This window comes from Aedes aegypti, chromosome 2 (genome assembly GCF_002204515.2).
Source record: "Aedes aegypti strain LVP_AGWG chromosome 2, AaegL5.0 Primary Assembly, whole genome shotgun sequence".
Taxonomy (NCBI): domain Eukaryota; kingdom Metazoa; phylum Arthropoda; class Insecta; order Diptera; family Culicidae; genus Aedes; species Aedes aegypti.
This window is the reverse complement of record NC_035108.1, coordinates 446,108,725-446,125,931: the sequence shown is the minus strand read 5'-3', so window position 1 is coordinate 446,125,931 and position 17,207 is coordinate 446,108,725. Positions and strand designations below refer to the sequence as shown.

At 40.1% G+C, this 17,207-nt stretch overlaps 1 protein-coding gene across 1 annotated transcript; it reads left to right on the top strand.

Moving 5' to 3' along the window:
• The first annotated feature begins 5,661 nt into the window (after positions 1–5,661).
• LOC110677147 (gastrula zinc finger protein XlCGF7.1-like) lies at positions 5,662–10,194 on the top strand. The gene is made up of 2 exons (XM_021847956.1): positions 5,662–5,898; positions 8,118–10,194. Exon 2 carries the CDS (start codon positions 9,162–9,164, stop codon positions 10,164–10,166), a length of 1,005 nt encoding a protein of 334 aa, XP_021703648.1. The 5' UTR covers positions 5,662–5,898; positions 8,118–9,161; the 3' UTR covers positions 10,167–10,194.
• Positions 10,195–17,207: the final 7,013 nt, after the last annotated feature.

Genomic DNA, 17,207 nt, shown 5'->3' with positions numbered 1-17,207 from the left:
TCAATTTTGTGGCAGTTGAATAAAAGCTGAGATGAATGCTTATAAAGCGATTTTGAAGTTGTAAAATAAAGTCAACATACAACGATACGCTTTATAACTTCTCCAAATTTGTGTGAACAACGCCCTGAACAAAGGCTTCACTTGGAAATAGTTAAAATGTTGTTAAACATGATGCTGAATTAAACTGCAATAATGTAGTTTGTTAAACTAGCGTTGTTAAATCACCAATCCTTATTAAGCTAAGTGAAACCTGAATAAACATCATTACAATATATGATTACAGTCACTAAATGATAAGAAGCTTAATAATTTCGCCAGATTTGCTTGAACAATGTGTGCGTAGCAGCTGCAAAGTAATATAATAAAGCAACTATTCAGTATGTAGTTGTGAAAAATTGCTTAATAAATGATTATAAAATAGGCAAATGTTTCTTGGGGACCCATGGCACGGGACGACTTTTAGCGTAGTCAACATCTACATGTTTACTCATTTTCGGGTAATTAGAATCGAGAGTGCAATCAGAATGCGAAGTTTTGTTTAATGTTTATAATCGACCAAGTGTCCCAATCAAATCACTGATTGCTTGCTTGGAGGCATGCAGGATTCCTCCTAATGTTTGCTCTCCTTCCAAAACCATCGAAATGTTGAATGTGCTTCAACTTTTCAGCACATTATTAGCTGATTTAACAATATCAAAAATTAATAATCAAACCATAACAAACAATTAAACAAAACAATGGACTTTGTTTTCACCAGACCCATGGCACGGAACGACTTTTAGCGTAGTCAACATCTACATGTTTACTCATTTTCGGGTAATTAGAATCGAGAGTGCAATCAGAATGCGAAGTTTTGTTTAATGTTTATGATCCATAATCGACCAAGTGTCCCAATCAAATCACTGATTGCTTGCTTGGAGGCTTGCAGGATTCCTCCTAATGTTTGCTCTCCTTCCAAAACCATCGAAATGTTGAATGTGCTTCAACTTTTCGGCACATTATTAGCTGATTTAACAATATCAAAAATTAATAATCAAACCATAACAAACAATTAAACAAAACAATGGACTTTGTTTTCACAGTTCTTGCAACTGACAGTGGGCGATATTCACTTATCGCCCGGGACATCCTGGCTACGAAGAACACTGTGTATCGATATATCAAAGACAAATTAAAGACCTCCATGTCCCTTGCAGTTGCCCAAAATTTTTTGGCTCATAAGGTAATCTAGAATGCCGTGAAAAGTGTACTGCGATCTGTCAATCTTGGGTACCTTTTGCACTACCGAGGGACCAAATGCAGTACTAGAAGTGGTACCCAATCTGAACCCGAGTGTGACGGACCTGGATATATGGTTGTCATGGGCCTGGCTAAGAGCCTATATAAAACTGCACAGAAAATGTTCAAAAACAAATAGGAAACATAATCGAAATATGCAGAAGAAGTATTCGATGGAATCTTGTTTTTATAAAATTGAATTAGGGCCCATACACATATTTCATAACGCTGAATGAGGTGGGTAGGGGTCTTCAAAATGTTACAGGTCATACAAAATTCGGAAAATATTCTTACAAAATGCGTTATGAGGGGGTGAGTGCAGTGTTGTAAAAAACTCAATTTCTCATAACTCACGCTTGAGATTTTTCATGCGTGAGTTGTCAATCACGCAACTCAGCAGTCAAAAAATCATGGATGAGTTGGCTCACCTTTTTGTATTTCCAAACTTTACTCACACACGGCAATAATTTCTCGTTAGTCTGGTAAAATTTTAGTAATCCTTTCTAACGTAAACAACAACATTCGGGTTTCACGGGTTTTCGACGGGTTCTGACGGCGACTGAATCATTTTTTTACGGTTTGAGTCGATTGAGTGATTTTGCATTAAAATCTCAAGCGTTAGATTTGCGAAGCAAATCTCTAATGAGTTTGCTCTCTTGGGAGAGCGTATTGATTGAGATTTGAGTGTGAGTCTATCAACACTGGGTGGGTGGGTGTTGAAAGTGGCCATTTTTGGCGTTTCGAAATTTGAGAATAAACCCTTATACAACGGGGATTCGCTGGTTGGAACACGACTGCCTTCCATCTAGCGAATCCGATCCGTTAGTTGGAACCAGTGCTGTTAAATATCAATATTTTTGAAAATTTAAAATGCTTATAGCACCCAACCAAATGAAATATCACATCAGAAAATATTGCTAACCAATACTAGTTGGGAAAAAGTCACCGGGAAAAACATTTTCCGATGACTTTTTCCACGGGGAAGGATGATATTAGCAATATTCAATTGTCAAAGACACATGATATTCATGACATTTAACAGCTCTAGTTGGAACAACTGACAGCTGGTGAAAATGCTCCAGACTAACGCATCTGGAGAGCAAATCGTCACGAAACGCACATATCCATACGCATTTGTTCTATATATGGAGACTGCAATGCGAAGGTACTCAGACGTCACAGTCAGTTTGACATTTTCTGTTGACATTTGAGTGCTTTTTAGTTGGAATATTTTCCAACCAGCGAACATCCAACCATCGAGTCATTTCATGTAGCGGACCCCCAACGAGCGAATCCCTACTGTAGAGCGTGTTCTTAATATTAGGCGATTTATTTGTTCAGAATAAAGGCTATATATTATTTAAATTTTATTGTAAGAGTTGGTCGAAATATCTGCCTTGACACTTTTGATCATGTTTGAGTTTGACGCTCACATACAGCCGGGATTCGCTGGTTGGAACACGACTGCCTTCCATCTAACGAATCCGACCCGTTAGTTGGAACGACTGACAGCTGGTGAAAATGCTCCAGACTAACGCATCTGGAGCGCAAATCGTCACCAAACGCACATATACATACACATTTGTTCTATATATGGAGACTTCAATGCGCCGGTAGTCAGACGTCAAAGTCAGTTTGACATTTTCTCTTGACATTCGAGTGCTTTTTAGTTGGCATTTTTTCCAACCAGCGAACATCCAACCATCGAGTCATTCCATGTAGCGGACCCCCAACGAGCGAATCCCCACTGTAATCGACAAATCGCCACAGCATGTTTACTTTTTAACACTGGGATTGTTCCGATCTGACATTTCTAAAAGTTCACTTTTTGTTTTCAGTGAACTTTTAGAATTTGAAATTAAACCAAAGGATGTGGCAAAACTAAAGGATCTCGGTTATCCGGAACACGAAAAAGGCACGGAGTACAACTGACTTAGGATTAATTTATTTAAACGAATTTAAAAGTGACCGTTTGCGTCACGTGGTTGGTACAGACTATTTTTTTTTTCACTCAACGAGGTAGAGAGGCGATCGATATAAAAAGTCGCCGCCTACTTCGTTTCCACCCCCTCTCGATCGTCTACTCCTAGTTTCTTCCTCAGGGCTTCGAATCAACCAGCGTCCAAGGCTTTGGTGAAAACGCAGAGAAAATATCTAGCTGATCAAAAGTTGGAATAGGCTCCACTATAAGGTCACCTGTAGCAATATGGTCTCGCACAAAGTGGTGTTTTATGTCGATGTGCTTAGCCCGTTTGCATTCGAGATTTTTGGCCAACAATATTTCCTCCATTCGCTTCAAGTCTCAATCCTTTCTCCATAGGTGTTCTCGACGGATTGCAGTCTGCCATGCCGAACTTCACCAAGATCCACTCGATGTTGGCCACCTGCGACAGCTGCATAGTACCAGCATTCCGATCGTAACGAATAATGATTCCTAGATAATGTCTCATCGCGCCACAATCGTGCTTTTCGTTCCAGCAGCGGGGTGACTGCTTTAGCCCATACAACGACTTCTACAATCGGCAAACCATTGCAGGGGGAGCATTGACGCTGTCAGGAACCTCCATAAAAATTTCCTCGCGCAAATCGCCATGAAGAAATGCCGTTTTTACATCCATCTGGTAGAAGTGCGCAGTTGGACGCCGACAGCGAGGATCGTACAAATAGTGGTGAGCTTGGCCACAGGAGCGTACGTTTCCTGGTAGTCCATACCAAGCTTTTGGAGAACCCCCTTGACGACAAGCCTAGCTTTGCACATAACTGTGTTCCCACTCTTGTCCTCCTTCAAACGGAAAACCCACTTGGACCTCAGTGGTTTCACCGAAGCCAGACGCTTCACCAACTTCCACACCTCGTTGGACTTCAATGATGCCGGTTCAGCTTCGACAGCATCCATCCAGGCTTCATGATCGTCACGATCAGCAATGTCGTCATACGCAGACGGTGGTTCTATATAAGGGTAAATATTACCAGTAGATGTTGCTCTAAAGCCAGTAAAGAAATCCAGGAAGTTATCAGGGAGCTTGCGTTCCCGTTCGCTATGCCCCATGGTTGACTCCTCACAGTCTCCACTTCTTTGGTGCGAAGGGAGTGCACCAGGGCACTACATCTGTTTGTCTGTGTTTAAGCAGAAGATGTCTCTGCTTAAGCGTTTGTTACTAACATTGGGGCAGAGATTTAATTACCTTTCGTTAATGTTGTAACCGGTTGCATCTCGACACTTCAGCCATATTTTCGAAAATATGGAAAAATGTGTTCATAGATAGATAAATCAGAGCATTAATTGCTTGGTATCGCACTGGAAATTGGCTCAAAGGATCGCGTGTATATCTGCTATTCACTTTATTTATATTTTGCACAATAGGTTAAGAGAAGTGGATGTTCGAAGATGAATCTGTCATTCAAACACTTGTCAAATTTTATAGAAAATCGACTTTTTGTTAGGGATGAGTTCATCCCTCATTCATTCTAAGTGAACTCTAGATTTTTTCCCGTATAGAAATGCTGCTTACTCCAAAAGCTGATGTAGCCTTTGGGCCTATTACAAATTTCATAGCGCTGAAGGGGGTGGGTAGGATGTTACAGTTCATACAAAATTTTAAAAAGATCCATACAAAATGAGTTACTAGAGGGTGGGTGGGTTTCAAAAATGGCCATTTTTGGCGTTATGAATTTGTGAATGAAACCTTTAGCGTTGGTATCTAAAATCCCTGTCATTGCATGTAGGGTTGACCATTTCTTCAGGAACTGCGACAGTGATGAAGTGAAACCACAAAGGGCGCAATTAAAAATTGAAATCTATTTTGTTGTCTTTTTTGTCAAATGAAAAACGTAATTTTAAATTTATGTTTCATAGAGAACTTGATTAAAAATTACGGTAGAGTATATAAAAGTGGTATAAGTCAACTTTTTAGGTATAAGCCTGATTCGCTGCTGACAAGTTATTTATTGGCCTATCTTGATGCATAAAAAAATCAAGGAAGCGCTTTTTTCTGATCGCAGTACACAGTTGTAAAAAGATGTCAGTTCAATCGGGAGTCGCTGTATACAATTTCTGAAAGGAATCGGCGAGAAATTTCTTTAGCGATTCCTGTTCAGCAGCAAATTAGGCTATAATATGAAAAAATTAATAATATTTGTTGGTTCCGAAACATTGAATTTGAGTTTCCCCCGTTCGACCTGATTGTCAAATTCGATTTTTTGAAATATTGCCGTTATCCCAGAGCTAGAGGTTTTTGACCGTAAAAAACAACAATCTGCCCCATAGTGTGCGTCGTTTAAAAATACTATGGTCTTGCACTAGAAAGGCCACAGTGTATGAAATGCACGATTTCGGCTTTTTCACTACCGGGTATTTGTTTCCATCCAGAACTGTCAGTCTAGTGGTAGTTTGTTTTCAAAATCTGGTCGTAGAATTTGCGCTCGAAACAATTTTAGGCTTTTTTATGTAAATTTCCATGAATCAGATTCTTTAAGTGCTCTAAGTTGTACACCAATATGGACCGGTACTGTCGCGTTTGTATGGACGAAAATCCAGTTGAGCTGATATCGCTGTTTCAAATCCACGATAGCGAGGGAGATGTGATTGCAAACATGATCATCGACTGCACGGAGGTGATGGTAAGTAGGGTGGTTCTCTAAGGCTATCTTGAGCAGAAATACAAAATTTAACGCAAATAAATTCTAGGTCAAAATATCCAATTTTACAGCTTATAATACATTATGTCTGAAATCGTTATGACCGTGATTGTATCAAAGTATTTGTAATTGTAATTTTATTGTTGAAGCTATGTTAACTTATTGATAAGAACCATCAGAAGAAAGATTCCTGGCTAACTTTTTGATATAATTTAAATTCTTATTTCGTAGACATGTCCAACGGAAAATATGAATTTCTTGTTGAGAACATTGTGGGAAAACATAGGAAACGATTTTTAACTGGATTATCTGGCCGAGATATTTTAATGTATTTCGTCGAAAACCAAAACCGATATCTGACAGAATGAATTACTAGTAAACTTTCTACTCTCTTCTGACAGAATCTCAACAAAAATCCTTCGTAAGGTAAGCCAGAGATTCTCATGAACTCCAAGCAAAATATGTTCAAAATATTTCGAAACTCATCCAGGACTTATGCCTAATTTTACCAGAGGCGTCGCGTGGCCTAATTATCAACCTGTGCACTTCTAATTTATGTCGAATTCGTTTTTGAACCTAGGTTGGAACTGGCGCAACCTGTTCTGAACCACAGTTTCAACCCCAACCCGATTCAAGTTCGACCGAACTACAATTTGCTTGACGTTGGTTTATTTATGTGCTGATAACCGACCCAGTTCCTAAAAACGGAACAACATAAGTGTCATTTTATATATGTTATTATTAGGTACACCTTGGATTCAAACCATTTTTTTTCTAAATAAAATGTATAATCAATTTTTACTAACCTTCGTTTTCAAATATAATTTTTTTCTAGTCTTTCAGTTTATTAAAAACATTTATGATTGCAGATGCTAATCGGGTTGTTTAGTTTTATTTTTTCACTTTTCCAATTTTAACGATTAGTCATCATTATGGGGAAATTGTAAAATTGCATATGAAAATAATTCAAATTATGCGGGTCATCAGTTTCGATTTAAAAGCACTGGATTCTAACTAATATTGCAATATAGAGTTAGTGATCATAACCTACATATTTTTACATAGAATTAATACAAGATCGTTCGCTTCGTGTACCTACTTGGTGCACGCATCAAGAAAATTGCTCGCTTTTAAACCACACCACAAGCGTTATACTGACGATGACGATACGGAGGGCACGACCGCTTTTGAAATCATTTTCTGATTGTCTTCTGATTGATCATCACAAGTACCACCGCGCTAATACTGTATGCTGGAAGCGAGGTTCTTAACCAGTATTGTACAAAAAAAAAAAAAAAAAAAACGCGCGGGCCCTGAGTCTCAAACTTACAGAAACTTCTTACCGTCAGCCGTCTAAAAAATCACGCCAGTAGGTACTCCACACCACAAGCGTGGTGATGTTGAAAGCGCGAAGAAAAAAAGAGAGCAAGCAAAATGGATCTCTCTCGTGGATTGATTTGTCTCTTGTCTCCCCACCGCACGCTCGCACAGATTGATGTGGCAAGACTGTGCACCGGCCAGAGTGGACGCTTTGGCTACTTACACACTGGCATTTGTAGTGCAAAAAACATTCCACCACATATACAGAATTGTGTGTACGACGAAAGGCAACGCGTCTCCCGATGAGAGTGCACACGTTGGGTTTCATCGTCACAGCAGCAACGTGTAGCGTGGAACAAAGTGTTGCGTAGCATGCATCGCACTGAGCGCGTAGGGAAAATTAAGGCACAGATCTTGCGCCGCACCAAACAGCTTTTGCATTTAATTTCAATAGCAAAAATATAACAACACATATTTTGAAAGGTGAAAATTACGATGATCAATGATAAAGATAATTGAAATAGGCTAAATTTTATTGAGAGAATTAAAGAATCGTACTTCAATAATAGTAGAAATTGTAGGTTGTTATGATGAACGATTTGCGATTGCACATGTGGACGCGACGCCTCTGAATTTTACCATAATAAAAGTAAAAACTTGTTCGAAAGCAGAATCCATTTACTGTTTGGACTTGTAACTGATTCTATTATTGAAACGTTCAATTGTATTTTAGTCAGTAAGATAGTCACAAACAGAAATTTCTTTAAAAATTCTATTTTATCTTCTTTTTTTCTTTAAATTATGTAACTCTGCTCAAGATGCACTCATAATACTTCTTATTAAGTTATTCGAATTATTTACATAAATACATTTTATTCTAGGTTTCAGACGATGATAATCTTCCGCAGCACATATGCGGAAAATGTTTGATTCGGCTCAATCATGCGTACGAGCTGCGCAAACAATGCCAAAAATCGGAATGAAGCTTTCCGGGCTATGTTGCTAGAGCAAACCGCCAAACCTTCGTCGGTCGATCAAGTGATCGAGAACGTTCAAGATGTTCATGTTGGTGAAGCTGAAGAGCCATCTGAAGAGGGATCCACCACATCTGATCCTGATTCGAATCAGGGACCGTCTATACAAGACGAAAACTCCAATGAAGAGCAAAGTATTGAATACCTAGATGAAGATGAAGACTATCACGAGTATGTTGATTCAACGAAAAGGGTTAAGGGCAATTTGTCTTCCGTAGCCAGCTATGACTGCCAAGCCCCAACGGGTATCCTTCCTGGATCAGAATTCGTTGGCAAAGTGGAAGATTTCGCGCAATACATCATATACCATGTTCGCGGGGAAAGATGCTGTGGCTTGTAACATGATTTTCCCAGACGTGGTATCTTTGTCCGATCATTGCACACAGGTGCATGGCAATGAACAGGATCCGATACGATCGAAACTCCAATGCGACAGATGTTTTAAGCGGATGGGAACCAATCAACTTTTGAGGAAACATAAACAGGCCATCAGAAGTAACACGCTGTATTATTGCAAACTGTGTAGTTCGGTATTAGAAGACGAATTAAGCTTCTTAAAGCACATTCTCTTGGTAGAAGATCACGAAGCAGTAATTGACACCACACAATTACCCGATAAATTTGAAGAAACGATCATAAAAGGGTCTGTATGCTGTGGTTGTGATATCATTTGTCAGGACGATACGGATTTGGGATAAACATATTGTGGAAACACACTTTCCTAGTACACAATCCGCAAGGATTGAAGTAGATTTTGAATGCAGTAAATGTTTTAAACAGTTCCAAAAAGCAGACGAACTACTGCAACACCAATCGAGAACGCGTAACAGATTATATTGCTGTCGCATTAGAGAATGTACTTATACGACGATTCATAAGGAGCAAATTTTGATGCATATATCAAACTCCCATCAAAATTCTGTAGGGAAACAAGCAAAACCAATTAAAAAAGGCATTGACGAAATGGACGATGATAGTCGTTTCGGTTGTTGCTTTGTGCGGTGTTACAATACATTTGAATCGTATGAAGAACTCGAAAACCACGCTGAAACAGTTCATGAACTGTTGCGGATTCAGCATACGCAGGATCGAGAGTATACGCAAATCATTTGCCAGATCTGCCAGAAAGGCTTTGAGAACGAACAGACCTACGAGCGGCATCGGACTGCCGATAAGAACCGAAAGCATGTTTGCCGCACGTGTGGGGCAAAGTATGTTTCAAAATCCACGTTGCTGCAGCATGAGCGCAGTAACTGTGGGAAAATTGCCCAGTATCAGTGCAGTGAATGCGACAAGTCGTTCATGTCGCTCGGAGGCTTTCGCAATCACCAAGAAGTTCACAGCAGTAAACGCTCCCATGTCTGTGATATCTGTGGACGTGGATTCCTGCGGAAAGGAATTTTGAAGGATCATATGAACACCGTTCACTCCAAAGCAAGATTGTTCCAATGCACTTTATGCTCGAAATCCTTCACAAGTAGGAACGTATTTCAATCTCATCAAATGACGCACACCAAGGAGAAACCGTACCAATGCCGACACTGTGAGAAGCGATACTACAAAACCAGTGACCGAACCATGCACGAAAACCAGGTCCATTTGGGTATCCGACCCTTCAAGTGTAGTTACTGTACAGCATCGTTCATAAGGGATCGTGAACGGAGACTTCACGAGCGTATACATACGAAGGCAAAACTGTACAGCTGTGAATTATGCCCCGAAGGGTACAATAAGTTTGCAGAGTACAAAGCACACCGTTCCAGTGAACATGGATTGGACACGCTCATGGACCTTGGCCCGGTGACAATGGCTGCCGTTCACGGCGAACAAGAGCAGACTAATTCTCAGCGTGCAGAATGTAAGTTAGAAATTGAAATTTTTGATATCGCAGATTGAAAATAAATGTGGTTGATACTTTATTAAATGGTCCTCGATTCATTGACACACAAGTATGTACACCTAAACAACTTTTGTATGTATCAACATGAACGACAGGGCTGGTTTTGTATGTATCAAAATGAATGCAGGGCTGGTTGCAGGTCTCTTAGACACTTGGTCACTATTTCAATGCAAGTCTTCAAAAAAAATCTGTTTTCAATGATAATAATAAATCTTCGAGCTGTCGAGACGAGTCTAGTACACGACACTGAAGATGGCCTTACAGTTGAGGTCGAAATACGCGTATCTGTCAAAAGATTTCTAAAGCCTCTTTTAACCAAAAAAAAGTTTCTAATGTCATTACTTTCCTTTTCCTTGCAGTGCATTCTTATAGCATTACTCTGAAAATTTCACAAAATCATAATAAGGATTTACTCTGAAATTTTTCCAACAGGCTGTCCATTTTGCTGGATTTCTTCCTAATCCTTTACCACCAATTCCTTTTTTCAATCGATTTTTCGAGTAGATACTTATCAGATCTTTCAAAGTTTCCTACAGAAGTTCTTCTAAGGAAATGGCCAACGTTATATTTCAGAGTTTTTGAAGAAATTCGTAAAGGGTTCGTTTCAGTTCTAATGCCAAATTTTTCAACTTTCTCAGACCATTTTCATATGATTTCCATTGTAAGATTTTCGGTTTGCTCCAAAATTATTACAGTGATTATTGTAGGAAATATTTTATGAACTCTCACAGGAATTTCGCAATAAATCCGACCGAGGATTCATCATTAAGCTCCTCCAGATGTTTATGTAACATTCCATCCACGAATTTATGATAGACTCCACTTGAGCTTTCACATCTGCTGATTCTCTCGCAATTAACCCTCTATTTCCCATGGTAGCACAGGTGATCCACTGATTTTCAACGCGGGCTAAACCGAATTGGTACGAGTAGCTCAATAATAATTGGAATAAATTATATGCTCATTTGTCTTATCAAACATCGAAATAAGTGACCTAAGGGTCAAACTATTGAAAAACAATCAACTAACTATTGAAAAACAATCAAATTTTTTTATTGTGATTTTGAATAATATAGCTTATTTGGAACAACTTTTGCTCAGGCACTTTTTTTAGAAACGCCATTTTGATAGTTAAATTGTCAAACAAAGCTGTGGGAAAGAAATGGTTAATTCGGCCATTTCTACATGAAGATCTTCTTCAGGAGCTCTGTTCAATGTTTTGCAAGGAACTTGGAACATATCTCAAAGGGTTTCTGCTGCTTTTTTTGAAGAAATCATAATAAAGTCTAGAGTAATTTCTAAAGCTATCCTTGAAAAATTCATGCTTGAAATCTTGGAAAAACTGAAAGAAAATTTTGAAGGAAATCCTAAGAAATCAGTGAAATTATTGCGTGAGTAGGGTATTTAAAATAATTTTTACATACCGTTACGCGTATATAATATAGCCATTTCCTTTTAATTTTGCCTTAAATGTCCAAAACAAATAAGCATACGATTCAATTAAGGAAACGCCTCAACACGCAACAAAAATTGTGCGGTAAAAACTACCATTTTAAGGGGTTAGCTTAAGCGCTTGCACCGGCAATTTTCAGCAAACCAGAAATGCGCTCGATTTTACCATGTCTGTAGTCGAAATTAGATTGGTGAATATGTACTTGTTTTAATTATGAATCATTCCTTGCTGTGCGCTTGAACAAGCCAGTTCAGTTTTTGGCAGTCGGTAGTTTTTTGGTTTTTTCTTCCACCGCCCGTGTGGTTTTTACCAGTGCAGTATTGTACCGTAGTGCTTTAAACCGCGCATCGTGAAGGAAGCGAACCAGATTGGCAAGGGTCAACTGGTATCGTGCCACGAGAAGATATTGTCACCATCATCCCCTGGTGATTGGATTCCCCGTTTGCATCAGCAGCAAAACGACGACACGTTTTTTCTGCCTACCTACGGTGTAGAAGACCAGCTGCGGTCATCGAACGGGAACGGATAAGTATCAATTGTATACCTACTCCACATCCTTTTGAATTGCTTTCGCATCTCCGAACAAACAAGGTTGAGTTCAAGGTTGTTTTTCGGTTCACTTCTGTCTCTCTCCCGGTGCCAGTTTTGCCCGAATAGGGGAGGCTTGTACAAAACAGCCCTAATCGGTTAAGTTTTTTTTTCTCGATATATTTTTTTTTTTTTTGGTATTATTTTTTTTTTGCCCGTATAGGGGAGGTGTGTACAAAATAGCCCACTGATAAGTTAACTTTAAGCATTTTTTGTTTTTTTTTTTGTACTTTATTATTATTATTTTTCTTTTTTTTTTTTACTTTATTGTTTTTTTTTTTTATAATTATTTGGTTGCGGTTGATTTTTATCCCGCATGGACGAATCGGATGGAGGCGATACGCCTCCTAAAGATCTCGTTGCTCGAACGCGGTTTTATCAACCGTCTTCGGCTGGGCCTTGGGTTGTCTATTTCCGGCGCAAAAATAAGATTTTGAATGTGCTCTCGATCTCTAGAGAGCTGACGCGTAAATATCCTGGGACCGTTATTCACCAAGTGAAGCAATCCAAGCTGCGTGTAACTGCACCTAGTTACAAAGCAGCGAATGAGATTGCTCAGCATGAGGCTTTTACTGTGGAGTATTTTATCTACATACCTGCCAGAGAGGTCGAGGTGGAAGGGAAAATTATCGGACGCGAGTCTGACATGCGAAGACATTAAGACTGGCAAAGGTGTTTTTGAGAACCGGTCCATTCCTGATGTGGCTATACTGGATTGTAAACAATTACAATCAGTTTCCATGGAAGGAAATAAAAAAGTGTTTTCGCCGTCAGCCTCGTTTCGTGTAACTTTTCCTGGTTCCGTTCTCCCGAAATTTGTTTGCATTGATAGTGTTTTTTACCCAGTGCGCCTTTACGTGCCGAAGGTATTCAATTGTACCAACTGCAAACAGCTTGGTCATAGTGCTAGCTTTTGCGACAACAAGCCCCGTTGTGGCAAATGCAACCAAGCTCACTTGGAAGATGATTGCACACAGGAAGCTGAAAAATGCAGCTACTGTCGTGAGGATCTTCATGATTTGCAGAAGTGCCCGGCATACAAAAGGCGCATTCGAAATGAGAGTCGCTCCATTGTGAAGCGCTCCAAGAAGACGTATGCGGAAATGGTGAAAGCTTTAAATCCGCCTGCAAAAGAGTCTTCATCAGCCATCCCAGTTGGTAACTCTTTTCAAGAGTTGTCTTCCGACGAAGCGAACGACGACGAAACCGATGGGGAGATTCTTCGGAGGTACACGCACCCGGAAAACGAAAGTCTCCATCTTCTCCGGGACTGCGCCGTAAGGTAATGAAATCTTCCCTCAAAAGTTTGCCGAATTCTAAAGGAGGTGGGGCAAATTTGAAAATCCCGAAGAAACAGGTCTTTGATGCTTCCGTTCCGTGTTGCAGCAAAGATCTGCCGCCCCCGCCTCCGCCGATTAAATATACTTCGAAAAGATGCTCTAGACAAGATAGCAAGAAAAAAGCTACTGAAGTTCCTCGCTCTTCCTCGAAAACCCCCCGGGCCAAGCGAGGACTGATAACTTTTACGGCCCTTGTGGATCGCATATGTGATGCCCTCGGAGTTTCAGACTCATTCAGAGGCATACTCGACCTTTTTCTCCCCGCAATAGAAGAGTATCTCAGGGAATTGACTATCTCGTGGCCCCTCCTTGCTTCGATCATATCTTTCGATGGATAATTCATCGAGTGAGGTACAAGATATGATCACTGTGTTACAGTGGAACTGTCATAGTCTAAAACCTAAATTAGACACATTTAAGTTTTTGCTTCACAATTCAGATTGTGATATATTTGCACTTTGTGAAACATGGCTTTCTTCTGAAGATGATCTTAACTTCTACGATTTTAACATTATACGCCAGGATCGAGATGATAATTACGGGGGTGTGCTTTTAGGGATCAAAAAGTGCCATTCATTCTACAGAATCCCCATCCCGACTCATCCAGGCATAGAAATCGTTGCTTGCCAAATAAACGTAAAGGGTAAAGATCTTTGCGTAGCTTCTGTTTATATTCCTCCAAGAGTTTCAATAAACCGCCGTCATCTTTGGAATGCAGTCTCTATGCTTTCATCTCCAGTTTTAATACTGGGTGATATGAACTCACATGGTACTGGATGGGGCGAATCTTATGACGATTATAGAGCGGCTATTTTCTATGACTTATGCGACGATTTCAACTTGAACATTTTGAACACAGGTGAAGTGACACGTATTTCATCCGACGGCAAAGAAAGCCGTCTTGACCTGTCTTTAGGATCAAGTTCACTATCATTCGATTGCATGTGGAAGGTGATCGATGACCCCCATGGTAGTGATCACTTGCCCATAATAACCTCTATCAGAAACTAATTGTGAAAGGTCAGAACAGTCAATTCAGGTTCCTTTTGACCTCACTAGGAATATCGATTGGCAAAAATTTGCATCAGCGGTAACTTTTGGTATCGAATCATTCAACACTCTCCACCGTTGGATGAGTATCGATTCCTAACAGAATTGATTTATAAAAGTGCATTAGAATCCCAAAAGCAACGAGTTCCAAGTGCATCCTTCAAAAGACGACCAGCCACACCTGGTTGGGATGATGAATGCACTCAGTTGTATCGAGAAAAATCTAATGCCTTTAAAGCTTTCGTAGATATGGTTCCTCAGAACTTTATTTAGAGTACTCGAAGCTCGAAAAAAAGACTGAAGAATCTTATTAAAGCGAAGAAGCGTAGCTATTGGCGGCGTTTCATCGATGGCCTCTCACGAGAAACTTCAATGACGACGCTTTGGAGAGTGGCTCGCAACATGCGAAACCGCTCATCCTCAAAATGAGAGTGACGAATACTCCAATCGTTGGATATTCAACTTCGCAAAAAAGGTCTGTCCAGACTCAGTTCCAGCTCATCCGCCTTTTTGGGAAACTCCAAGAGACGATGCTTTGGATAGACCATTCACTATGCTGGAATTTTCTATGGCTCTTCTTTCATCAAACAACTCCTCTCCGGGAAGCGATATGATTAAGTTCAATCTTCTTAAAAATCTCCCTGATATCGCTAAAAGACGGTTGCTTGACCTGTTCAACTCATTCATGGAACACAACATTGTTCCACCTGAATGGAGACAGGTCAAAGTAATAGCTATTCAAAAGCCTGGGAAACCAGCGTCTGATCATAATTCGTACCGCCCGATCGCTATGTTATCATGTTTAAGGAAATTGTTAGAAAAAATGATCCTATCCCGACTCGATCACTGGGTCGAATCAAACAACATGCTTTCCAGTACACAATTTGGCTTTCGCAAGGGCAAAGGAACAAACGATTGTCTAGCGTTGCTTTCATCAGATATTCATCTAGCCTTTGCGGACAAGGAGCAATTGGCTTCGGTTTTCTTGGATATTAAGGGCGCTTTTGATTCAGTTTCCATAGAAATATTGTCAGAAAGCCTGCACAATAGTGGATTACCTGGAATATTGAATAATTTCTTGTACAATCTGTTGTCAGAAAAAACACATGAGCTTCACTCTCGGTCAACTGACAACTTCCAGAATTAGCTATATGGGCCTTCCCCAAGGCTCATGTCTGAGTCCCTTGCTTTATAATTTTTATGTTAAAGATATTGACAACTGTTTGGAAGAACCATGCACGCTTAGACAACTTGCAGATGATGCTGTGGTCTCTATGAAGGGTCCACGAGCGGAAATCCTGCAAAGACCATTGCAAAATTCCCTTGATAATCTATCCACTTGGGCTAGAAACTTAGGGATCGAGTTTGCTCCGCAAAAAACTCAACTGGTTGTATTTTTCTAGGAAGCGGAATCCTGCCCAACTGAAGCTTAAGCTTTTGGGAACAGACATCGACCAGTCTTTGACTTCAAAATACCTTGGGGTCTGGTTTGATTCAAAAGGCACTTGGCGAACCCATATTAGGCATTTAACGGAAAAATGCCAACAAAGGATCAATTTTCTACGAACAATTACCGGAACATGGTGGGGTGCTCACCCGGAAGACCTCATAAAACTCTATAAAACAACCATTCTCTCTGTTCTAGAGTATGGCTCTTTCTGTTTTCTCTCAGCAGCAAACTGCCACCTGATTAAATTGGAACGAATTCAATATCGTTGTTTGCGTATCGCCTTAGGGTGTATGCACTCAACACATAATGCGAGCCTAGAGGTTCTGGCAGGGGTTTTACCGCTACAGAACCGATTCTGGGAGCTCTCGCTAAGAATACTGATTAAGTGTGGAGTGAGCAACACACTCGTTATCGAAAATTTCGAAGAATTGCTCAAACTGAATGCTCAGTCAAAATTCATGAGAGTTTATCTCTACTACATGTCATCTGACATTAGCCTTCCATGTTACAACCCCCCACGTGTACGCTTCACCAATGACAGTTCCTCTGTTGAATATGATCTATCCATGAAACAAGCTATTCATGGAATTCCAGATCAACTTCGATGTATTACTATCCCACGTATTTTTAACGCAAAGTACCAGAATGTCGATTCCTACAGGAGATATTTCACTGACGGGTCCCGTATAAATGGATCCACTGGCTTCGGTGTCTTCAATGAAAACTCTTCCGCCTTCCGAAAACTTCAGGAACCTTGCACGGTTTATGTTGCTGAGCTGGCAGCAATCAACTTCGCTTTGGGGATGATCTCAAACATGCCCGCAGACCACTTCTTCATCTTCTCGGATAGTCTCAGTTCTATTGAGGCTCTCCGATCGATGAAACCTGTAAAGCATGCATCTTACTTTCTTACAAAAATAAGAGAGCAGATGTGTGCACTGGTCGAAAGATCATATAAGATTACCTTTGTATGGGTCCCTCACATTGCTTAATTTATGGCAATGAGAAGGCGACTCTCTCGCAAAGGTGGGCGCTGAGGAAGGTGAGATTTATGATAGACGAATTTCACACGATGAATTTTTTCATTTAGTACGTCAAAATTCTCTTCACGGTTGGCAAAGCGATTGGCTAAATGACCAACTGGGACGGTGGTTAC